The sequence below is a fragment of the Falco punctatus genome, assembly GCF_963210335.1.
Source record: "Falco punctatus genome assembly, chromosome: 5".
NCBI classification, from domain to species: Eukaryota; Metazoa; Chordata; class Aves; order Falconiformes; family Falconidae; genus Falco; species Falco punctatus.
In genome coordinates, this window is record NC_137584.1 from 67,007,954 (window position 1) to 67,034,517 (window position 26,564).

Here is a 26,564-nt window from a genome sequence, read left to right on the forward strand (position 1 = left end):
AAGATCATGCAGATGATTTTCTCATTGCATGACATGCATAACAAAGCAGCTATGTGGAAGCTGCACACCAGGACAAAAGAAACCGACATATTTAAACCCTCACCCTGCAAGCATATTGCAAGCAACGTTCTCGAGTGCTATGCTCTTTAGAGTCCTCCTCAAAGAGGACTAAGCTTGTCTTGCTTTCTCCAGCCTTTTTGCTTCCCTAGGTCTTTTCACAAAACTCCTTCTGACTACAGGCTAGAGCGCCACTGGAAATATTCCTCATTGAACCAGCTGAGATCTGGCTGGCAATGAAGACAAGTAGCCATTGCGTACAAAGACTCCTATCTGTATTTGTTCAATGCAACTGAAGTGTTTGATTTTCTTTTAAGAGCTTTTCTTTAGATTTATTTTAACACCCATCCCGGGTCAAGTGCTCCTCAACCAGTGACTTTCAGCAGTAAAAGAAGGAAGGTTATGTAGCTTGGATGCTGAGACGGGACTTGCCGGATTGGCATGAGTCATTCCCTGCAAACACAAAATTCCTGAGTAACTTCGGAGAAGGGGAAGAGTAGTCAGTGAAACAATCCAGTCAGCTCAGTATTAGCTATGTACTTTAATTGCCCAGCTCAGGTCTGCGGACAGAGTCAGACATCTCAGGAGGGTGGATCACAGCAGGAACCTAACTAAAGCTCTGAACTAGTCCCAGCCAAACTCTCTGCATCCATTGCAGAGGGAGCAAAGGGAGGGTAAAGCTCAGGCAGGTCTCTAAAACTGGGAGGCTTGCATGTTCTTTATTTTCAGTCTGTATCTTTGATCCTCCTTTTAAAACGGGGAGGAGGCTTCCCCCTACCTGAGTAGCCTACTCGGAGCAGAAGTTTTTTGAAACGGGAATCAGGTTGTCCTACATGTGTGCACAACATCCAGTACAATCAGCCACATACAGCGGGTGCCTTGAACCACCACCATCAAATGACCAAAGTGCACCATTACTACGGGGTTCTTTCCACTCTGTGGGATCAGGAATCACAAGGGGCTTTGCCCAAGCCCTGACCTTAGGATTTGGTCCTCTGTGGCGAGATACAGACATGCACACACTTGCGCGCTTGTACACATCTTGTTGCATGAAATGTTACATGGAATGGCTTATTGCAGGATGCAATATAGTAATGCAGGAAAGGAAGATGAAGTATAGCATATTTACTAGTAGACATGACTGACAATATTGACTGTTCTTCACATCTATCAGGCACATTTATCACCCTGTGATATCGAGGGGAGATGACTGGGAGGTGGGGACATGCCAGTTGACCTCAGGCACTTGTCCAAGCACAACGAGAGATGTGAAGTATGCGCAAGGGTTGAAATTCCATTACAGGTTTTAAATAATTAAACACTACATGTTTGGAAGCTCATTCCTTCCTATTACTTTTTAAATAATTAATCTGTATTTACATCTATTGAACTTCATGGAGCTATACACATAACAAATTTGAGTCGAGTCGCAAAAGAGAGATTTTTCCCGTCTGACAGCATTACAAATGTTTTTTGTTGTATACAGTAACTTCAGCCATTAGGGATCAGTCAAAAACCAAATCCAAGCTAGATGCTGTACATCACAGGCACATGTGTAAGGGGTTTTCTATCAAATTATTCACAAGTAATCAAAACACTAAGAGAAACTGTAAATCCCCAGAGGAAAAAAATGTGCTTCTAACATCTTAGAATAGTAAAAAGTAATTCAAATTGGAAAAGAGTAAACCAAAAAACTGCATGTTTCGTTCCTGTTGAACATATTCATTATGTTCAAGCTAATGCTGTCGGTTCCATCTAATCCATAGTACGGTTTGATTAAAAGAACCCACAAATTCCTGCATTTCTGCAGTTGAAAATACTAATCTCAAAGCCTAGAATAACAGATGTAATGGAGTAACAGAATCTAGAACAGCAGAAAAAATAATCTTTATCTAGAGTACTTATCTTCCTACTATACGTTATTTCCCTCAATTTGCTTCTGGTTCAAGCTGAACAAGCTGTGAAACACCCAGCAGGTTTTACCTAACTGGAACTACACATGATGCACCAAAGCAAACAGCCAACACTGTTCAAATCTTCAAAACAATAAAGCCCTGAAACGGGCTCTTGAAACCACAGCTCTGCCCTGGGAAATGAATTTGTAGCAATGGCATCAGGATTACATATTTATTGTACATGTGATTTCCAGCTCAAGTTAGCTTCTATTTACAAGTAAGCAAATAAATATGCATTCACTTATGCAATTCTAGCTGGCATCTCTACAAATTCAGTCCAAGAGTCCAACTAAGTTATTTCCTTTTCAAACAGCATTACTACTAATAGAAATGCTGCTGGCTGAACAGTTCCTTCAATTATAATAAGTGGAGCAAAGCTGCCTTCAAACTGAGATCTCAGTTACACCTGCACAGTTATTCTGAAAGTTAATTAGATTGCACAGGGGTAAATATGGACTTAATGTGCTCTTCAGAGGCCTCGTAATGGCAGAAGATGCATTAGGGAGAGAAGAAAGAAACCAACTTGACTTTTAAATCCCAGGCTGGCTTTGCAAGGGAAGGGAGCAAAACCATCTGTACCTGTAGGTGAAGCAGTCATGTGTTAGAGATCATGGAAAGCCAGTGTCACTTTGCAGGGAATAGGTTCGCTTAAAAAACATATTGCAACATTTTTATTATGCAGTTGTTATTAAAAAAAACCCACCACCACCAAATCAAGGGCAGGTATTGGATCCAATAATGACAATTCTCCTGTTTGCTCCTTTGACCCATGCAGCTCTAATTTAGAGTCCTGAGGACAGAAGCTGTGCATTTCTGAACAGCAGAAGACAAACAGGGCTGCAGAAGAAGGGACCACGAGGTCAGGTTTCAGTGAAAGCCAGGCTTGCATGCCAGGCACGGAGATCAAGGACCGACTAACTCAAAGCACAGGAAGAATCAGCGCTTCAGATGTCAGCTGTTTCAAGGATTACAGGTCCTCCTGTTCCTGGTGTCAAGGTAATAATCAGAGCTGCGGACACACGAGGCTTCTCGCAGCGATAGCCGAACGTGCAGCCCTCGATTTGGATTCAGTTTGGGGGATTTTGTTTCCTTTTTAGACAAAGCCAACAGTGCCAAGTATTCATATTTCCAGGCTGTTTTAAGGATCAAAACCCATCTTAATAAAAAGACGAGCAAAATTCTAAGCAAAGAATTATATGGGAGCTTCGCATATAGTAGGTGGAGAGGCAGGATTCCGTGACTTTTTATCAGAGATACTCGTTTAGAGATTGATGCTAATGACAGATCCTTAAAAATGTCATGTCTACCCCCCATCCCCCCACCCCCCCACCTTCCAGTATTCATGTTTTCACATAAATCCTGATTTTGGCATATTACTTTATTGTGGAGACATGTTCTGTGTACTGGATGGCTTATGCAAATTAACCAAATGTCCTATAAATTAGTCTCGAAATGCCTTGGATAATGAGCTGCTTGCATGGTGAGCAGTGCACTATTCAAAGAAGACTCTTTAGAGGTTGGTAGAGTAGGAGAGCATTATAAATGTGTCCAGGCAGGATGCTCCACCAGCACTCTGTTCCTCACCCCGAAATGTAAGGCTGACTGACTAGAATTGAAAAATGCAACGCTAGGAGATACCTAAAAATTGAAAGCCCCAGTAATTATCTGGTAGGCAATATGCCCCTAGTTACTGAAGCCCAAGCCTGCAGATCTTCTTAGCTGACTTGGCCAACACATTTAAACTGTCTGCAGGCTGAGTTTTCTTCCCTGCATAATGTGGATTTTCACTGAAGGCCTTTTGACATATGTTATGTATGTGAATGGTATTGCCTGCACTGCTTTCTTTTGGAGATGTGTACCCCGCTACCAAAAGTCATACCTCCCTTGTGTTCCTTACCCAAGATGGAGAGAATGCTTCAAAACAACATTCCCAGCTGTATTTTAAAAACAAATGTTTTATGTCAGTTACCGCTTTCTTGTGAAGTGTAGATTTAAGAGCAAGCTTTATGTACAAAGAGCTATTTCTCTGCTCCTGACTCAGGCAGTGCTGTCTAAGGCATGTGAGGTAAATGATAATAAATCAGGCGACAAATCAAAAATACACCACTTGCTTTTGGTGTGTGCTTAATTGGCATTCCACCTCTAATAATTACATCCATATTGAATTTGTGTGTGGGCACCTTCATTTGCAACATCACAATAATTAAGTGACATTAGTGTTCAGAAGCAGGTATGTGAGAAAGTGCTATTAACATTACTTGGCAACAATGACAGCCTTAAGGATGCCTTTACCTTGCATTTCTTTATTTCTTTATTGTCACAGAACTAAAGTGGGAAGGGTGAGGAAAAGAGCATGGACCACGGGGATGAAAACCAGAGCTGGGTTTTACAAATGGAGCAATTGCCTTGCCTCCCTCCCTCTCCTTCTGGTACTTCCAAGGCCCCACATCTCCTGCGAACAACCCTGTGAAGCAAGCCCTCAAAGGAAGCCATTTTATCCCTTTGTCCTGCAGTCACCACAGTGTACTCCTGAGCACCCTGCCTTGGAAACGTCTCTGTTCGCTATTCACAGATAGCATAGGAAGCTCCTCAAAGCACACAAGACTGCTATGCAAACGGCAATAAAGCTGACTCTCCGCTGTCAATGTTATAGGATATGGCGAGTGGCTGGGCCAGCCGCTTGGAGCACAAGCTTTGTGCTGACCACGGCTAACTCTGATTTGGTGGCGTTTTATCCCAGCTGACAATCGTGCAGACAAAAAGGATGAGGTAAAGGCAATGCAAGCAGGAAGAATTCATCGTCACAATTCCACATGAGCTTCAGAAGTGCAATTATGCCCATTTTATGAATGGGGAGCAGAGACAAAGAGAGATAAAGTGACTTGGCCAGGGTCAGGGGGAATATCTGTAACAGGGCAGAGGAACGAACAGATGCCTCATTAAGGACTAGTCTAATACCAGGCATCAAGGCATTCTTCCTTGCAAGAAACTCAGGGCTTGCGTTCAGAGTCACAAGACACCCAGTTTGGTCATACTGAGAAATCAAACTGTGAGCAGCGGCAGGTAACTGGCAGGTTTGTAGGTGGCAAAAATCATATTTAGTAACATCTGGGACTTACAACATTCAGGGAAGGGGACTTTCTACAGCTAACAGCACCGAGGAGCCAAAGACTACAGGAACTTTGAAAACAAGTGGGGGTATAAAAAATAAGTGATTTACCATGGACCTGGGGAAGAAGATAGTTAAACTGAAAGAAAGAAAAGATAGTAGTGGAGGAAGAGATATTCAGAAGGGGAAGAAAGACCTAAGGAAAAAGTTGCAAGGAGCAGAAAATCAAAAACAAATGACAAAAATAAAATGCAGGAATAGCAGATATACTTAGGTGAAAACAGCTCAGCTGGAGCGCCACAGGGACGATCCCTGCCTTACTGCAGCTTTTGATAAACGTGCACCAGCTTGCATGAATCTTGGATGGAGGACCGTGTTTGTGCTGGGGACAGTCACAAGAGGAGCAGCCCGAGGAGACAGGTCCCAGTGCAAGGGTACTGAGGCAGGTAAGGTGCAGCAGCCGTGCCCCCACTGTGCACTCCACTTGCTGCCTGCTCAGCGTCTGCAGCAAGTGTAATGTTAGCAGCAGCTGTTTCAATAATGTTTTAAACCTTCCTGCCCTCCTTTTCAGAGCTCCAACATGTAGATTCAAATCCCTGGACATTCACAAGCAATTATTTTCTAATGATGCTAGAAGCAAAGCTTCCAGTCCTGCAGCTTCAAAAAACCCTGCCCAGCCATGCTCTGCTGTTGACCTTTTCAAGACCTAAGTATATATGAGATACCTAAATAAGATAATTGGCCAAGTATAATGCTGGTGGTGTAAGCTGGAGGCTTTTTACCAGTGGTGACATAGGCCCCCTCTAAGCAGGAGAGAAACTGCAGGAACTCCATCCTTGCTGGTTTGCCCCCTGCATTCAAAAGCCTCTCTGAAGCTCGCTCCTCTCCTGATTTTGTGTGATTTTATTCATGTACATCCCAGTGTTAGGTTTCACAGTGGATGTGCTTAGCTGTACAAACTGTGCCAAGTGAGCTTACCGGAATGGCAATGTTGTGCAGGAGATGGTACGCTTTTGCAAAGGCGGTCCCAAGTTCCTATTTCCCACTGTTGCACAAGAACAGCCTATCATGCCATCTAAGATATAAATGTTTTGTGGCCTTGCAGATAAGCTAGATAGACAGCCTATCCATCATCATGACTCCGCATCACCACCACAGTGAAGGGATAAGGAGCGAAAGCTGATGGCTTCTGCACAACAAACAAACAAGCACAGAGACAGTGTTTGCTCATTTCAATGTGCAAAGCTGACTTGTTTAAATATGAATATGTTGCTTATAGCCAAATTTTAGTGACAGCAGCCCTGTGGCATCTATCACTGTTTGTACTTTTGCTAAAAATAGTTGCATTGTCTCTGGATTTTTTCAGATGCCACATCTGCAGGTAGTCTTGCTCCCTTGACCTCATCTCTACCCATTACCATTTCCTCCACCCTCCAGGGTATATCATGCTCAGGAAGATGCTCCCCACGCAAGGTTCATGTGATGTAACAAACACCTGGAACCACTTCCCTGTCCACACCAAAAGTCTGTGTGTGCCCTTTTCTCCCTCTTCTCCTCTCACTTGCTCTCTATCACACTGACAGGCAGGGGTGCCAGGCACAGCTTTGAAATGCCCCCAGTGCCTTCACTCAAGAGTGAGGTTGGCTAAAAGGGAGCATATACTGTTGAGACTGCAGAGTGGTTTCTCTCAGGCCAGATCATGATACTCACTGCTTTTCCATTTACAGAAAAGTGAGCTATTTTCTCTTCCCACACCCCAGCCTACAGCATGTTACAGATACGCTTTAGAATCAAAGCATTGGTTGGAGGAACTAATAGATCTTTTCCATCTCCAGGTTTTCACTGTATATATATATATATATATATATATATATTCAGATGAAGCATCTGTCTCAAATTCAGGGTGACCTGCCTTGAGTCAGGCTCCTCCCAGAGCTCACCCAGGCACTGTGTTTACAGCTATGAGAAGGAGCAAATCCCACCCAGGAAACAAGCAGCAGTGAGAAAACACACATCATGAAATCTAAACACTTCTGGTTCCCTCCAAGTACTGCAATCCAGGCACTCTCCAAATGCCTCTTCTACGACACAGCTACGTAGAGTTCCTGGGGGATCAACACGGTCCAAGCTATTTTGGATTTGCCCTCTTTGCAGCTTTCTAACCCTGCAAGCACTGAGAGGTCCCCAGCCCACAGCAGCTCGTACCTCCAGCATGAGTACCCGCATTCATCCGGATGGATTTTGGTGCAGGACCAGGGGTTTGCATACCAAGGATGCGGCACCTCCACGACACTCCTGCTGTGGCAGTGCACCGTGGTACCGATGTGCTGCCACTCCGCCACTTAAAAAGGTGCTCTGAAAATAAAAGGCAGATTCTCCATGCCATGCAAGATTTTGCAAGCTCAGCACCTAGGAACCTGCAGCCGGCCAACAGAGACCACGAACTGCAGCGCCCATCAGCCCACAAACGTTCAAAAAGGCATTTTGTCTCCTGCACACGGTGCACCTGCGCTAGTGGCAATCCTCAGCATTTTACAGCAGAGCTATTTGCCCCGCTGTGTTAATCAGACTTGCTTTCAGCAGGTTTTTCTAAAAGCCCTGGGGGGGGTGGGGGGCGGGGGGCGGAAACTGGGCCAAACTCCTCTACATCATGGCTCCTCCCAGCACTCACACTGACTCAGCTGAGCTGGAGGCAAACAGCGGTGGGATTATAGTAAATTCGACGGAGGCAAGCACGGACTGCTTTCCAAGTACGGGAGCAAAAGACTGCAGCTCACCCACGCAGCCGCTGCGGTCTGCTCAGCCCCCACCTCCTGGCTGAGCGCAGATGTGGCCACAGAGGGACAGCAGCTCAGGGACACCCAAAGGGACACATCTCACCAGGGCAGCTTTGGAGAGAAAAACCACCACTTCTGTCATTGCAGCTGTGTGGTGACTTAGGGCTGTTGAGATTTCAGTGAGGTCCCCACAGAAGGAGTTTGATAACCAATACAGACAAATATCTCCATTTCTGCAGGGAGTATGTCAGCAGCCAGGCCCTCTGGCTATTTCCCTTCACCGACTGCAGTGACCTCAAGCTAATCTCATTTGAACTTCGGACAGCCTGAGCTCATCCAGGCCTCACTGCCGGGGAGGCTTTCAGCCCTAGTTTGTGCCGGAAGAAAGAGGGACCTAAAACCAGGCTGCTGGACTGTGCAAGGGCATCAACTATAACCCCTCACTAAATGAACATGGCATGGTAAGGACGACAGCACAGAGCCCTGTGGCCGTACACCGAGCACACTCGCTGTGGAGAAAAGCACTTGCTCAACACAGCCCTGTGCAATCTCTCAGAAAGGGAGGCACAGGGTATGCACAAGATAAGACCGAATACATTTTCCAGGCTCTGCGCAACCCCTGTGCCTGTAAGGGACTGCGTGCTCCTGCCAAGGATGCTGTTCCTCCCTGGGCACGTGCTCTGGCATGGGCACCATGCGCTGCGGGTGTGTGCACACCTGGCAGTCTAACCTGCGTGCTTTTCCCAGGGCACTCTGTGCTTCCGATTTAAAGAAGAGACTGGATTGTGAAGGATTTGGTGATTTACATGAGATATGGTCCCGGAGTTTTATTAAATCAAAGTAAAATAACTAATAAGAGAAGCATTTACCATTTCTCTCTACTGAGCTAATCTCTTAGCTCTTTGTTATTTTAGTTTCCAGCATCCTTCAGCCCTTATGACTCGGTGCTGGGCCAGCTGTAACACAATACACCAGCACAATGTCCCAGTGCTGCCTCCTGGCATTACAGAAACTGGTGTTTGGGACAGATTCTTATCCTTCACACCACTCCAGCAGCAGAAAGGGGCCACGGGACTACATTATGTGCACATCACCTTTTGAGACTTCTGTTGTCAGAGTGACATAAAGACACCCCTGGCTCAAGCCAGAATCTGGCTCTTCACTTAATGTGTTTAACAAATCAAGCTACTGTTTGAATCCCAAAGGCACAGAGAGGGTCAGTAACCACATGAGCACCAAGTGCTTCTTCCCTGGGCAGTCAGGAATCCACGCTGTCAGAAAGTGGAAATGTATCAGGTGTGTTAGCTTCCTAACCACAAAAAAATCTCTCACAAAATGACTGTTTCCCATCTTGGCTAAGGAGATATTAATTTCAGTGGCATGTGCAGTAATATTCATTCAGGACTGGCCACTGGTGGTCAATTATTCCTCTGCCTGTCTAGAAGAAGCATGTTTATTCCTCATAATAAAAAGTATTAGTACAATACAGAGTTTATTGCTCAATTAGGAAAGTGACATGCAGAGTTACAGCCTCTTGCAGAGAATACAGCTAGAAATGAATTTTTGCAGCAAGAAACAAATTTTTGCATGAATGAAATACCACCCTCCCCCCCATCAGATACACAAAACCAACACAACTTAAGAGCTAGCTGACAGGTATTTTAGGCCCGATATTTAACGAGCCTGTAAAACTGAGTATTGTATTGTATATTAAAACTCTAGACTATTATTGTGTTCCTTTCTCTGCTTAAAACATTTTTAATTGATTGTTCAGGCACTGATTTCTAAAAAAGAAAAAAAAAAAAGCACAGAATTGATTTTTGGTCCCGAGCATAAACAAATCTGTGCATTGAGCAGAATTTGAGAACACTGTATACAAGCACAGCTTGATCACTTTGTGAGATCCACACTCACTGCTCTGCTTGCTTCAGTTATTATGCATTGCCTGGGCAGTCAAATTGTTTTTGAATACCTGAAATTAAACCCTGGAACCTGTTTTCTGTCTTAGATTCTAATTCGTAGTAAATGAACTTCTGTGCAAATATCAAGGATGCTGTTGTTTGCTATTTGGAGTATAACACAACATTAAATAATAGACACCACTTTGCATTTCTAACATTTTAATCTCAATCTCCAATTACATGCAAAGGCAATTAAGTAACAGCATCCCCATTTCAAAGCTGGAGACCTGACATCTAAACACAAAATTAGGAGATACCTAAATTCAAGCATACAAGCAGTCCCTCTGCTTGAATTGAATGGCTCTACATGCAAGCTTGAAGTTAGACACATGGAGAAATACGCAGTTCAACTGATGGCTGTAGCTATCAAAAATGTAGGTGTCATATGGAAAGTTATTTATCTAGCTAATGAATAGATACAGGCACATCTAAAGGTGGTTTAACCAATCCTAAATAAGCACCAAATTATTTTGAGTAAATCACACTCTAGAGGTGCTTGCCTTCCTCCATTAACTATGGGACCTAGAGATGTCCAGCCCAGATGTCAAATACCAAGATGCTACAGCTGGGTATATGAACGGAACTGTGTCCTAAACCAAAGGGTACTGTGGAAATGGGAAGAAACATGGCACAGGTGAAAACTAGAGTGAAATGTGGATCCAGCTGAAGCTCGGACTGAAACATCCATTGCCTCACTGTGAGTGCAACATTTGACCACCTGAATGTCACTGGAGTGTTATCCTGTGGCATATCAAGCACAAGGAGACATGCGTGGTCCTTAAAAAGTGAAGTGACCTCCAGCATAATGAAGGCTTCACTGAAATTGATGCTAGTGTGGTGCAAGGCGTACAACATGGAAATAATTCATATTACTACGAGCAAAACGGACCCTGCTTGTAAAGAATAGCTGCGCTCAAGATGTTGCTGCATGTTGATCTGCACGTACACCCACCTGAAAGACTCCTGTCTGCAAATGAAAGCATGAACAAGAAAACTCGGGTAAGGAAACAGACACTTCTTCCCAGAGAGAGAAACAACAGCACATCGATATCAGACTCTGCAAGACAACATTTATAAAGATGTTGACAGTTATCATCCCCTGTTTAACTTATGGAGCCATCAAAAGCTCACTTCCATGGAGCATTTTTGGACCCTTTAGTTGACTAAATCACCAATTTAGAATCTGTCAGACTTCATTATGCAGATCAAGAGTCTCTCCTTGGTTTCATTTGCTATGCATTAATAAGAAAGCATTGGTGACTGCAGCCTCTCGCACAACCAAAGCCTTTCTGCCATTACATAGTAAATTTTGTTCTTTCTAGTGTTCAAAAAAACCCCCTCAACATAACAGCGACACGGCTTAGTTGCTATGCGAAGCCTTAGAGCCACTGCATAGGGATCAGTTCCAGACTTTGGTTTGATTCGAACCAAGCCAAGCAATTCACGCCTGGATGTGATCTTGTGAGGTCTTCCTGCTTGTCTGCTTCTCTCACCTGCAGGTGAAGTGTGTGCTCGGGCCAGACCAGCCCCAGGATCCCCACAACCCTGTGTGATCCCGATGTGCGTTTACAGCCTTCCAGCTTGATGCCTGGTGCAGTTAAAATACTCAGCACCAACAGGCAGATTTATTATGAATGCTGGTAGGGATCTTTTTTCTCTCTCATTGACTAGATGTGACTCAAAAAGTTAATGGTAATTGCTCTCATCTTCATTTAGCAATGAAAGAGAGAGAGAAATGGGAGCAATTTGCAGATCTGAGAACAGGTCATTACAGGTGTGTTATATTAGTGTATTCATGAGCCCCCTGGGACAGCCATGCTGCGATATCCAATAACTTTCTTAATGTGTAATTACACACCATTGGACTATAATTGATTAATTGAAAAGAGAATGTAGGCAGATGCTAGGCCAAGGCTGCTGCTGCTCATTAAATGAATATGTCCTTGCTTCTTTTTAATAAGTTAAGTGAACTACTCAAAAGCAATTAAGTGAGAACTGAAATTCATTAGATTTTAAGTAATTATTGGTATTAACTTCTATAATAAAATGCAGGATTTATATTTTGGGGTTTTTTTTCCCATTCTGAAAGCAATGTAATACACGTCACTGATGAAATGTAAAAAAGGTGTCTGCTGCAGACAGCAGTGAGCAGTGAGATACATGGTCCTTGCGGACAGATCTTCAGTGTGCCTTCAGATAACTGTGGTATTAATCTGCCCTCTTGGAACATCATTCCTGGAAGCCCTGCACAATCCTAGGGATTCCCAAAGAGAGGGGGCCACACGCTTAGCATTCCAGCGCACCCCCAAGCCTCCCTTCAGGCCAGCTGAATGGTGGGCCAGGCTCTTCCCAACCCTCCTTCCCACGGGCTCGATCTTAACTCTGAGAAATAAAAAGAGCGTGGGCTCCTGATTTTCAAAATCCAACTCTCTTACTGCCCTATATTGGCTCTTAAGGTGGGCAAAGCCTTCAAACTCCTTTCCTTTTTAACGGGGAGGAGTACAAGGCATGCAGCAAGATGAGGCATAAGCCGACAGCACCGTTATAGAAAGTCACATTGGTCTACGTAGGCATCTTTCCAGACCTGACAAAACCCGTTCTCCTGAACAGCCTGCACGAGCGAGCGCCAGGGTCTGGGCTGCACAAGGACTCGAGCACCGAGGGACAAATGCCAGCTTTATGGCCTGGCCCCGTGCCGCAGGTGCAGCTGTGGCGCGGTGCAGTGCGAGGGATGCTCCTCCCAGGTAGCTGCCAGCGTGCCCCACGGGCCCTACTGAGTCATCTGCATCTCCTGCACAGACCCCAAGGAGAAAATATTTATAGCTCTGGGTGATGACTCTGGAAATTTTATTTCCAATTTATGTGGAAGGAAATCGGATGAATTTTATTTCACCGCACTTCACTTCCTTTGGAACAAGGCATATCTTTATTCTTTAATGTTCTATAAAAACTGTCTGAATTTTATTTAAATTGGTTATGAATGCCAGTTTCATAAAGCAAACCACAATTCACAACTGGTTTTCTTTCCAAGGGATACAAAGTTGCTTTTATTTCCCCCCAGTTTTACAGAGGTTTGGGGGGCAGGGGGGATGGCTGACAATTTTTTTCAGGCTTCTTTAAAATTTATTGAACCATTATTAAGAAGTAGCCTGCTAAAAATGCATTTTCAGCTAACAGTTTCTTAACTTTTTACTTGTTTAAATTTTCACTCAGTAAAAAGATTGGTATTTTTTTCAAATCATTTTTGAAAAAGCAATTTTTCAATGAGAACATGTTTAATTTGAAAATAATAACTTCAGTAAACACAACAAATGAGGAAAGCAAAGAGTAAAAATAGAGTAATACAGCACAGTATTGCAGTGAGGAGAAATTAAGGTTGCAGAAATTATTCAGAGGTCACCAGTAATTGCACATTTATTAATAAAAATTTTAATGCTTGTTCTGGGAAGGAAGATGACAGGATTGGAGCTGTAATGGAATTTTAATTATTTTCCTTTTTTAAAAATGCATTTTGCCTCTCATTTGAAATAATAACAATAATAACAACAGTGATGTTAAAAATTAGAAAACATGCCTCCTTCTGAGGAAAGGCAGGCTTCTGCTCACAAAGTGTCAAGTGTCACATCCTAAAATAATGCTCCTGTATTGGTATGAAGGAAAACGCTAAACTAGAGACACTGGGGTGAAGTTGCTTGCTATTTCTAGCATGCCCAAGGCAAGTGCTGTGGGAAAGGGGATATGACTTGCTCTTGGCTCTCAGAGGCCAAACACCCACATCGGTAGCTGTGGTCCTTCCCACATCTGCCCTGTCCCCATTGCCCACCTTCCCATGCTGGCCACCCTTCTCACTCTCACACCTTTTACTCCATCTCTTGAGCTCCCTGAATCATATTCCTCAATTCGTTCCACTGAACTGAAAGGGTGGGGATTGTGTAGAGCTACTGAGGGTACCAGCCTGCTTGTGCAGGAAGCTACATCCCTGGCCATGGGAGAGCTTTGCTTCTTTTATTCCCATCTCCTTCCCTTCTTTCTCCCTGCTTCCCATGCTCCTGGGGATTTTATACCTTGTATTTTACATGTCACTGGGAACTCGCAGAGACTTACACTCCTTGCTTGCTCTCAAGGGTTTATGGCATTCCCCTGCCCACCTCTGCAGGAGGCATGGGGAACCCCTCGCCCTCCTTAATGCTGTAGGTCATGGTCACTCATTCACCCCAAGTATAAAAGGAGTGAGGGTTGGGTCTTATTTCCAGTAGGGCTGCTGTCTCAAACTTGCTATGACAGGGTTGTATTTTCTGTAAGTTCCTACAGCTGGTCTCTGATTACAGCCTTCAACTTAAATATTATTAATAAAGATCATGCTTTCTACACTTCACATCAGCTGTTAAATGGCCTACAGCACTTCTTGGTCAGAGAGGGGCAAGACGTCCCAAAGCAGTTGTTCATCTCTTCCTGTCTACAGAATACAGTGTGTCATTCAGAGCCCACTTTACAATTAATGGGAAGGATCCTATTGATTTCACTGGGCTTTGGATCAAAGATTGTGGAGTCCTGAGCATGGTATGAGTCAAGACTCATATACTCAAAAGCATATTTCTTTAGAAGGTTGGTGGTGCAGAACGGAGGAAGGGGAACAAAAGGCTTGAAAGACTGAGGAAATCTCTCAGGACCCCTGAGAAGGTCTGCTGCAGCCCCAGGAGCAGGACCCAAACCTCCCAGGTCCAGCTCAAGCTGACATAAATGCGAGCAACAGCATTCGCTTCCATTACAGGGTAGAAAAACGTATGAATTAAAAAGCAGGACAAGGACACAGCCCGTGTGCCGGGCAAGACAGTGGCCGCATTTGTTCTAAAACAGTAAACAGATCCGTGTAGACAGGCATAGAGCCTATCATTTCCTGGGGACAGCATATCGCGGGGCGGCTGGCAGGCTGCAGCTCTGTATTTGGTCCTGCATTATCCCAACGAGATGCCTATCAGGGTGCAGCGGCCGAGGCAGCCAGTGCCCCGCGGTGCCTACCTGCGCAGGCAGGCAGCGGGCAGGGAGGGTCAGCTGCAGCCAGGTGTCAGGGCTCCCCTCTCTCCCTGGGGCTGCAAATCTACCCGTAGGCTCAGCGCTGCCTTTTTTCAGCATGTTTACCCAGTGCCCGTGGACTTCAACAGTCTTTAGGAGCATGCGTAAGGTGAACGCCATACAGCCCGTCACTCAGCCTGGCAGCAATTAAGGACCAGAAAAACTCTACAGTAATTTTGCCTGGTTTGTTGCCCTTGCTTGAAAAGAAACAGAATGCAAGTTTTTTGGTGGGGTTTTGAGGAGGTTCTTTTAAAAATATTCTGCTGTAACTCGTGAACAATTTAGTTTTTGAAAATGAAACGTTACAGGCAATTCGTCTACAATATCACCTAAGCCTCACTGTTACTTCAGTCACAAGAAAGTTTGAATTTCATGTGGCCAAAATTACTGAGGTTTTAAGAATATCAGTATCAATTCACTGCTACAACTGCTTTTCTCAGTATTTTTGTTCCAGAGCCGTAACTGCCATTCTGACAACTCTCTGTGCCTGATCCAAAGTCCCTGAAACCAACAGCGGGCTCTCTGTTAGCTGTTACGGGTTTTGCCACAGCCCTTTGCTCGAATCACTGCGTACACCACGATGCAGCTGATGAAGCAGTACCAGTTGCTCTCAGACTGCGGTGGCGAACTGAGCAAGAAACTGATGAAATCCATTGGTAAGCCACCAAGAAATAGCACCAGTGGTGAGATGCAGCAAATGTCGTGATGCTGAAACACTGGTAGGCACCGCTGTGGAGGATTTAACTCTCAGCAGGCTTGGTAGCCGTAGCTCTACAACCTGGAGCTCCACAGGGTGTCGTAGGTCTTATCGTCCTCTCCCTTTCTGCCTCTCCAGGGTGGCAAAATCGCCTCCTGACTGCAAGGTTGTACCTTAAAGGCAAGATGTGGCCCGGCATCCCTCGGAGTTGCTGGGTGGCTGTGCCGCTCCAGCTTTCTGGCCAAAAGCTCTGTGCATCCCAAAGCCTGGGCCAGGATGAAGGAAGCACTCTCCCTCTCCCTCTGCCAGTTTGTACCCAACAGGGTGAAGGAAGAACCAGGGAGAGCTACAAGGGGAAGAGCCTTTGCTTTCTCTCTCCCCTCTCTGCTAAAAATAAGGAGGCAGCATGGGAGACAAAAAGGGTGGAAAGGCAAGAGAGGGGATGAGCAAGGCTGTCTCCCCCTAATTCAGTCCTCCTTTGAAGGCACTGTGATTAAAAATGGACTGAGAGGTATTTTCTTTTAATGCTGAAACACTATCAGGGAGCGGTTTTGCTTGACACTGAGGCACAGGAAACAGATCAGGTACCTTAAAAAAAAGAATTCAGACCTCACTTTCTGAAACCAAAAATCTTATGGCCTCCAAAGGATACCAACATGCACATTTACATTTAACCTGACTATGACTACAAAACCTACAGGCCTCATCTGATCACAAATACTCTCAGTGCTTTTTAAAATCAGTCTTGTACCTATGAAATCTTTTCTGCATTCCAGTACCGTAACACTGAGGTTAACCTGCCTGCATCCTTGCGGTCCTGTCCAGATGCCCGCCATGCGCCATCCTTCATGACCCTGCCTCTAGTGCTGGAACAGCAGAGCAAAGCAAGATGACTTCAAGCAAACATTAGCTGTATTTCTGGCTCCTCTCAGCCTTGCCATAGCCTCCCCAAATGCCTTTTGCCTGTAGAACATTTGCATTTCAGTTGTAGATGTGTTTTCAGAGCTTCCTCTGCCTCCTTTTGTTAGTAATTAAAGATAACTGGCCACAGGTGAGTTTGCATTAAATCAAATAACAAACATGTTTTATTTTGTGTCTTTTACATAACAGCTTCCAAGCACCAGGACTATCTTATATAAATCATCACATACTGGACTCACAAATTTATCCTCCCAGAGCAGAACTACTAGGAGCAGACCTTTTGATTTCAAAGAGAAAAAGATCATGATTTTACTGCAGGAAAACCATGGATCACAGCTGGGTGTGGGGCTGGAAATTATTTTCTTTTTCCCAGGGTATTTATGTTTTGTTTGGTTATTTGTTTGCTTTACATATAATCCCATAGCGGTGGGTGGCACCCAGATCATCTCCATAAACAAATGGTCTGGAAAGCAACCTGGCGTTTAATTTCTTTAACCCGTCAAACCATCCTTTGCTCGTACAGCAGCATGCCAATCTGAAACCTTGACTCAATATTCTGGGTAACTGGGAAGGGGGAAGGATGAACTGTTGGTTTTTCTTTCCCACTTTTGTTAAAAGGCATGCAAGCATGGCTCTTCCTACCCTGACTAACCTGGGTACATGCCAGATGGATTTTTTTTTTCTCTAGGCAATGGCTCAGGAATTTCAGTCAGCTAGAGCCGGGGCTGAGGGCTTCTCACTGGCCTTTTCACTCCAGCCTACCCTTTCTCCACAGTTAATCCCATCCCTCTCGCCATATCCACTATTAGCTGGCCTGTACCTCTCCTTGACAATCAGCTTCCAGAGGACTAAATTCTGCCTTTTCCTTCTGGAAACAGATGTGCCTGAAAGAAAAGCTTCCAGCCACTTATGGAATAAGAAATTAAAATCCTGAGGCAGTGCCTATGGGAGAAGAGTGGATAGTTGGCCAAGACAGCATGCTGGCGGGGCTCTTTAAAAATAAATTTCTTTTATGTAGTTCCCAGTATCTATCATGGGTAGCTAAACTTAAGAAAACATGATTCTCAAAATTACTGAAAAGTTCACAAGGAAATTTTGATGTCCTCATCGACTAGAGCATCTTAACCACTTCACTTTCTGTGCTCAACAACAAACGGCACGATAAAACGTATCAGGATTTAGTGTGGGAAACGAATACCCTAACCTAATCCTGTAACTGCACAACAGCTTTCTATACCAATCAAAATGTTTAATTGGCACTGCTTTCCTTAATGTGTAGAACTACTGAAAGCACTTCAGGCGTTTCTTTTGCCTAAATTATACCTCTTTCTTCCTCCTAATTCCTGTCAAGCTCGCCCTTGCCCCCCTCCCCCCCAACAGCTGAGTGGTACCTCACCACCCAAATTATCTCCTCTTCTGAGGACTACGCAATGAAGACAGCACACCATTTGTAATGCTCTGTCACTACACCTTCAAGTCTCTCCAAGTACTGAGGAGTTAAAGCTTGCTGTGTGTGCCTGTGACCTGGGATGTTAAGATTCAGCTGGTGTAGCTGGCTCTTGCGGGAGAGCCCTGGCACACAGCGCCAGCAGCAGTGCCCCAGCCCCTGGGTCCTGCCTGGCAGCACTCTCCCAGCACCAGCATTTCCCAAACAGAGGAGCCTGCACTTGTCGGAACAAACCTCGCTGAAAAATGGCAGCTGAACCCTAAAGCAAAGAAAGCACTTCTGAGCCGAAGCTTCCAATTTCACCTGACAGGCTATTACAGTACTGACTCTCAACTGCACTGAGAAAACTCCAAGGACTTCCCGATTCTCGAAAGCATAAACAAGTTTCAGTTTCTCTTTCATTTAAAAATCTAAGCTTTTCACTCAGACAGCATCTGACTTGCACTCTTACACTCTGGGTAAGTTTTTACCATTGGGATAAGATTTTTTTAGAGGAAGCAGCTGTCCCCAGTCCTTTCTTTCATATTCTGCCCTCCTCCCAAGGAGACAATTCCTAGCACAACTGTAGGAATACTGACTAGCCTTTAGAAGAAAGATGCTGTCTTTATGGCCAGTTTCTGTGAAATTCACTCTACTTTCAAGTACACTTTAATATAGCATCGTTTCCCAAAAAGCAGAAATATAGAAGGAAAACCACTACCTCTCTGTGAAACACACGGCATCTTCGACAAATAACACTAGTTCCACCACTACCACCAAAGCCTAGGCTCAACATCATATTTTCACTGAAAGTTCCTAAAATACATCTTTAAAGATAGCAGAGGTACATATTAATTATTTGTGTACTTTTTTTTTCCACATACAAATTGAGTACAGATTACAGCCCTGCCAATTTTGTTTCCAACAGCATAGGAAAAATAAAACTATGACAAATTGCTTTTATTACTTCCTTAAACAAGAACTGAAACTTGTCCAAAAAAGCACATGAAAGACTAACTTGGATGACTTGAGCTTTTGCCAGGTACAGGAATGATATAATAAAGCAAAAACTTATAATGCATATTAATAGAGGAATAATTAAGTGGGCATTAAAAGAATGTTTTATGGTAATAGCACAAAGGGGGTTAATTGGTTTGCTGATTGCTTGCACTAAAAATAAAGCAGATTTTCAATTAAAGTAATATATAACTTATTTTATATTGTGTTCTCTTCCAACTCTAGTCCTGAACTCTTCCAACACCAAGAAGCCCTAACGACTTCGGGGGCATCTTGGTGTGCTGTGGTAGCTCGCCAGGCCTGATGTGACCAGCGGCACAGTAATTAAGCATGGCCTTGAAGAAACGGTTTCACTTATTTGGCACAAGAATTGTGACTGCACAGGGGAATCGCTTTTTGTGTTTGTCTAGTTTCCTCCCCTTAGGACATAACCCTGCTGCCCCCAAAACCAACAGGAGCTTTGCAAGGTGTTTAAGAGGAAGCAAGATCAGGTCTTATGGGTCATGTTGCTTTTGGCTGGGGACAATTATATTGGGAACAAACTGACCTTTCTGAGTGACACCTGTGGCTCTAAAAAGCATTGTTATTGCCTAACCAAGGGTTGGCTCGGCACAGGGGATGCCTGGGGAGTAGGAAAGCCTGTGGGCCCATTAGTGCAGGTGTGGCCAAGATGCTCTATGCTCTGGCCAGTGCTGGGAGCAGGGAATAGCCAGCACCCTTGGGCTGCTGCCCTCCAGTCTGGGCTTCTCTGATTAACTGCCTGAGTGTGGGGGCCGGCTTCAGCACTGGGTTACGTCAGCTCATCGGCTCGACTTTGCTGGACGTTGCACCTGGGACACCAAGATTAGCATCCTCTGCAGGGGAGGCAGACACAGGTTTTAATGCAGAGGAAACAGCTTGCTCCTCCACCACTGTCCGCCTCTTCTATCGTTATGAGAAAAAAAAGTGCTGCTGTTTCAAAACATAACCCCGTGTTCTGACTCTGCACAAATATTTCCATTTAGCCAAATGATACATTTTACTTAAGTACGGCTGAGAAGAAAGGCGAATGCAAGGGAGAGATCTGCCAATTCATCTAAAACTCCCTTTTTTGAAAGCCATGCATGAATCTCTCTTAAATGTATTACAATTCATTCTCTGTTTACTTTAGGCAAACAGAAAAACTCATCATGGAGCACTCATTTTCGCAAGCTAATCAAGAACATTAGGTCCCAACAGATTCATTTAATAGAAATATAATAGGCATTCCTGCTTGCTTTTAATCTTGCCTAGCTGCAAATGCTAAAATGAACAGCAAATTAACCCTGCCTTGGAACAGAGATCCTTTCACAGCTGATATCATCTCTCTTACGGCCTGTAAACACTCCAGGCTCCCTAGACGTGCTTTCCTGGCTTTTGCTCTTTCCCCGCAGCAGAGGAGAGGAGTGGAGAGGAGAGGAGAGGATTCTCCCGCCTGCATGCAGCTAGGAAGGGGAGGAACAAGCAAGCTCTAAAGGGAGCACTGTGTGGCAGCAGAACAAAACACGGCACTGCTGCCCGAAAACAAGGCAGAGCTAAAAGGTGGATGGGAGAGTGAGTTTTGGGGAGCCTCAGGGCGGGGGGCTGGGGACTGGGGGGGCTTTTCGTGCATCACCAGCTGCTGCTTGCATGGCTCTCCCTGATTTACCGTGCGAGACAAGGTAGTACGACAAGGCCATTCACGTGCTGTCATCAAATATAAGAGATTTTTCAAGCAATTTGAGATCTTAAATCGTTCACGGATAGCAGAACTAGCATTAGAACGCTAAACAGGAAAAAAAAAACCTATCATATTTCATAATGTATGTCATAATGAACAAAAGCCTTTCAAAAAAAAAACGGTTTTCACTGTGCTAAAGTAACAATCTAGACTTGTTGTAAGTATGTTATTCTTACAAGTAGTTCGCAGTTATTCTTGAAGGCAAGTCTTGGAGTTTCCTTAGCATAGTGCTGCTGGGGAAAATTTTCAGCATGTCCATCTTCATCTCTAGCCTGAAGGGAAATATAATGGCCTATTTAGGGACTTACAAATAATGGAAGGAAAAAAAAATAGCTAAAAGCATAACAGCTCAGATCATTAAAACAGACGGGAATCCCAAAATACAACATTATTAAAAAGTTTCTTTAAATACGCAGTACACCTTTAGATATGAGAACTTGGGATGCTGTTTTCTTACATAGCTTAGGTTGAACATGCAAATTCATTGTGGTGTAATAATTAGAACAACAAAAGACAAACCCAAAATGAAATATTTGAGCTGGAAACTGTGAGTAACTCAGGGTTTCAATTTACTCCATTGCATTTTTCAGGATTACATCACATACGTACTTGTTTAAACTTTTTGACATGCTTAAGCAATGCCTAGATAATGTATTTGTATTTTCAGTTTAACAGCAAGGCCAAAAAAAATAAATAAGTTTTCATACTCATAATTTACATGTAATACTATTACAGATAAATGGATTCCCCCTCCATGTTTAAGTGAAGCTTTGAAAGGAGCAATCATCTAGCCAGAACAATGATCCTTCAGTCAAATGCGGTCAAAATATTTAATGACAAAAATGCATTAGAAGTTACCGGTTACTTGGAACTACGCTGTTAATTAAGAAAGCTGAAGTTTAAATGGAGACATTACCAGAGCCCATTAGCAGTCCTGCTTGCATATAGTATTTTTCCCTTCTCATCTATAGCATTTTCTGCTTTTGAGCTAAAGCAAAAGGGAGAAGCAGGTGAAAGGAGGAGTGTCAGCAATACACTCATTACACTGTTCATTTGAGTGACACTTGCACTCCGTTCCGCTCCATCTCATCTGATCCCTGACTGTTCGCTCTCTCCCTCTTGCAGCCTCCTGAAATTCACAGCTGAGCTGTCTCCCTCACATATGGCTTGCATATAATTATGCACATTCCATTTTACACTGCATTAAAATGATGAGCTCCTGGCTCCCTGCCAACCTATTTAAATCAGCCCCTGCCCAAAGAAGCCGGGGAGAGGAGGAGGGGCGGGCGGGTGGGGGGGCGACCAGAGCTGGGTGAGGGGAGCGGGCAGGGGCGGCTGGGCGAGGAGCAGGTAGCCCAGCTCCCCATCCCTTCAGCCGCCCTGCCCCCCCCCCCTCCCCGGGCAGGGGGGCCCAGGGGTGCCCGTGTGCAATGCACACACATCCCGGCGGCATCAGCGCTGGCGTATCGCTCTCCCCTCGCGCGGCGTGAACTGCCTGTCGTCGTGTGTCACACTCCTGGCGCCCAGGCTTTTTCAGCGTTGGCATTTATGAAAGATATTTACACCTTGTAGGCTCTACGGCTTGTTTGCCTTCAAATAGGCTTCTGCCTCTCCCCAGGGAGACGGGGTGGGAAAGGGGAGCTGTGGGTTAACAGCAGCAGGGATTTTCAGGAGAACAGGAGGGTGCTGCACCTCATGGAAAGCCTGTTGACTCCAGTGGGCTTCAGCCTGGGTGTCTGCATGCTGGCCCTGGGGAATGAACAAACCCTGCCCGACAGAAAATACCATTTTTAAAAGTGCAAAGTTTGTCCAAAAGTATGTTTTGAGTCATACCTACAATTGATTATTACACAAAGCGGGAAGTGGGAAATGAGTTTATTCTGTACGTTTCCTAGCAGCTTATAGGTATTTTCTTTCACTGCCCTCAATAGCTGCAGGGTGGAAAATGTTTAGAATTTTTCCTTCAAACCACAAGGAAGAGGCAGAGCATTCCTGAGCACCTGAAATCACTTTTATATTGACATAGGTTTAAATGTATTCTTCTAATTATTAGTTTGAAACTGAAACCTCTCTCACACAATAAATCTACCTCCCATGCTGAGTGGAATACAAAGTCCAAATGTGACCGTGTTTTGTAAAAAAACAAAACAAAACCAATTTTCATTTTGAAAACAAACTTTGTCCTTTCCTCTTCTCCATGGAAGAATATGGGCAACCCACTGAAGCTCTTCCAGGTCATCTAGAAGACAACCAGGGGACAAATGTCTTAAAAATGCCTAGCACAATGGGAATGGACCTGTCAGCTCAGGATCACAAGTGCCAACGGGATGCTCAGTGACAGAGACCTAGTGAGATGTTGCATTGGGCACAGGTGTTATGTAGGGCTTGGAATGCTATCGGTGCCCCCAGACTCCTGAAATTCTATCTTGGCACTATTCTAGACATTGTGCACATGACGGCTGGCACATTGTAACCTGCCAGTGACCCTTTGGAGCTTTATCTTGGTGCACGCACACACCTTGTAAAATGAAATGGATATCAGAGTGTTTGTAGTGCATGTATCAAAATATAGAGACAAACTCCACTGACCTTGATCTGCTTACCAAAATTGCCAGTTACACAACAGTTATTCACCCCTGCTTGATGGCAACATGTCCCCTCTCCTACTGATCCAAACCTCATTTTATTTAACCTTGGTTATCACCAAAATTTCCTAGTCTCAAAACCAGTTCAGCGACATACTGATATAATTCATTCTGGCAGCAAGAGTATACCTAGTATAGCTAGCTGGTTTCCGTTGTAAAAAATACCTGTTCTCAGCAGCCAGGGTTAATTCTCCAGTTGCTTTACACTAATTCATTACCACCATCTTACAGTTTTAAATAACTTGCAGAGGGAAACACAATGTTGAGCACAGTTCTAAGCCTATTACAAAGTGGCTCAGGGTTTATCTTGCCATGGTAATATTGTGATATGCCTGTATCTACACTGACTCGCTCTCAGTCGCTGCTGCACACCAGTAAGTGATTGCCTCAGCTCCCCAGCACCTCGACCTCACTCACAGGAGGCTGGCACCTACAGCTTCTCCATCCCTGGCTGCCGTGGGATGTATTTCGCCTGCTATTGTTCAAAAGGAAGCAACTGAAAAAAACCCAAGCCAAACCTGTGATCTCTCTGACCTTTTTAAAATCTTTTTAAACTGCTAAAATCATTATAGAAATGCTTGCATCAAAAACTGTATGTCCAAAATGCTAGATGCAATTGATTGTATATATGCGGTATATGGTACAACTGCTCTCACAGCTCATTTTGTTCCAAGACAAAAAAGGCTCCAGCTCCTGTTCTGAGCCCTGGGACCATGGTGAGTGCTGCTAGTTTTATCAGTGCAAAACTGCTGCAACTTCACTGTGGCAGTGCCTCTCCTGGGATTTACTGAATGTCCTAATTCAATAGCCTCTACTGGCAGGCAGCCGCCTTCCCGTCAGCTGCATGGGATCCGAGAGGGAAACCTGCCCGTCGCTGGCCCGCGGGATGCCGGGCTGGACACACACTGCCCCGGCTACTCCTGGCAGAAGAGAGTGTGTTAACCAAGGAGAAGTGCTGGTAAGGAAGATCTAGTGAAGAAACTGCAGTCGACTTGGTGGAGCTGGCTTGGCTGTAAGGTCAGCCTGATGACGGGTTGCACGGGAAATTGTGGCCTTTAATTGCAGGTTAGATATCAGGAAACCCTTCTTAATGATAGGTACAGCAAAGAGTTGGAGCATATTGCCTAAGGAGACTGTCAAAGCCCTGTCACCAGAGTTTTTTAAGAGCAGATTAGACAAACATCTGTCAGGAATGACATGCACAGAGTAGCTCCTGACATGGGGAAGCTGGACAGATGAGACCATTTCCTTCCCAGGTCCCCTTCCTCTCTGCTTTCTACCACTGAGCTTTGAAGGAAAATGGCAGGAGGGTAAGGAAAAAAAATTTAAAAAGAACAGAAAACAGGATCTGAAAGGACCTCTCTTAAAATAGCACAGCATTTGATGTTCAGAGATATGTGTACTCATTAATAAGTGCATGATGACAACTATCTTTGGCTACACAAACTGTGCTATTTGTTCTTAAGCCAGCCAGCCTATATTTGTGAAAGATGCCAACAGTTTGAAAACAGGCTATATATTAAGTCAAGATTCCTTTTTTTAACAAGACGAAGGAAGAACAATCTACAGCAGAATTTCCTCCTCTCTGAAGTGCATGAACACTTCTTTCTCCTTATTCTCAGAGAAAAATTATCTTGATCCAGACATAGCTTCAGTGTAAGTCTTTTCATGCAGCCTTGGCCTCGGGAGAGGAAATCTGTGCTTACTTTTTAATATTAAGGGCAGGATCTTATGATAGTGTAAGTCACAAGGCAGGTTGAACAGAATAATTTATTAAGATGGAACTTGTTACTGCACAGCTTCCACTAAAATGAGACAATGCACTTGCAATGAAATCCTACTGCTCAGTCCACAAAAGTTTAATGCCACTTAACTGAAAACAGCTAACGTCTATTTTCTGTGAGCAACGGCCACTTCAGTAATGCAGAGTGACAGAATTAGCCTGCTTACTTGGGATAAAATTGCCACCTAATTTCCATAAATTTCCTTTAAAGCGGATGAAACACGGGACCGTTACCCCCAGACACATTAATTGCAGGCATTAGTTGAACCTCTCTGGTAAGACAAAAAAAAGCTGCGAGAAGTTGAATAGCATTGCTATAGAAGCACAGTTAACTGTGTCGAGGCTCCCATCCCGTGGCGATGAACAGAGGCAGTTCACATCACCCTTAATGCTATTGTCTCCGGAGGCTGGCCGCAGATGGGAACTGAAAGCCGTGTTTCCGTTTCCACCACAAAGGTTATCTCTGCTTTCACTGAAACTTGAAGGAAATCCTCAGGGAAACCCTAATCCTTGAAATTCTAGTTCCTGTGCATTTCTGTTGTCCCAGATAATCAATTATCATGCTCTCTACATTCACTGTACCAACAATGGTAAAAATAGCGCTAAACTTCCATCTGCTGAGTATATTCTTCCCAGAAATACAAATGTACTTGCTGTAGGCTGGGGCGGGGGAGCAGGGGGGTGGCGATGTCAGGGTGACCCCACACTGGGAGCAGGGCAGGGCCAAGGATGACAGTCCAGGGAGGATGTCACTGGTTCACCAACCGGCCAGTTACAGGAGTGAGTGAGCCCTTGGCTCTGGGAAAGTCTTCCCTCAGGGAAAGCCACCACTAATGTTTGACAAGATGTTTGCACTTCACAAGGATTTCAGGATTTTCCTGATGCGCGGAGTGATGGAATAAGTGGTATTTATTAGCTTATTGTCTCTCTCAGCTGCACTCTATTCACTAATCTCTACAGTTGTAATATTTTGCCACTCCAAGATACTAAAATCTTCTCCAGCTTTTCAAAAAAGTCCCAGGTATTTTGAAACACATCAAAACAATGTTTCATAAAATCTCCCAAAACTCAGATCAGTGAAAACAAGGACCTGAAATCACACTAGTTGTTTATCACGCCATTATCATTTACATCCCACTAAAATCGAGGTTATTCTTTCTGCCTGACCTCCTGTGACCACCCCAGGTTAGAGGTGACCACCCTATCCAACGTTTCCCAGTTTAGGGTCTCTCTGCCAGCAGTGACTCTCTGCACACTTGGTCTATGGATTTGGTGGTGGTCTATGGAGAGCTTGCAGGTCATGTGCTACTAACTCCCCTCATTTCCAGCTGCTAAAATGCATTTAAAGACAGCTAAAAATACATTAAATACTTTCCTAATGTTATTTTTCCATGTAAGCAACTGC

The 26,564-nt window shown here is 44.3% G+C and overlaps 1 protein-coding gene across 9 annotated transcripts in view; it reads right to left on the reverse strand.

Moving 5' to 3' along the window:
• Positions 1-26,564, reverse strand: part of SOBP (sine oculis binding protein homolog) — a 137,899-nt gene that overhangs the window by 51,052 nt on the left and 60,283 nt on the right. For 8 of the 9 annotated variants that reach the window (XR_013928528.1, XR_013928529.1, XM_080389815.1 and 5 more), the window contains exon 5: positions 20,908-21,003. The exons of the other annotated variant lie outside the window; for it this stretch is intronic. Coding sequence is in view for 6 of the 8 variants with exons in the window: in XM_080389815.1 (XP_080245941.1) it covers positions 20,908-21,003 (96 nt within the window). In the remaining 2 variants the exon portion in view is untranslated. The remainder of the gene's footprint in view (positions 1-20,907; positions 21,004-26,564) is intronic. 9 annotated transcript variants of the gene reach the window in all.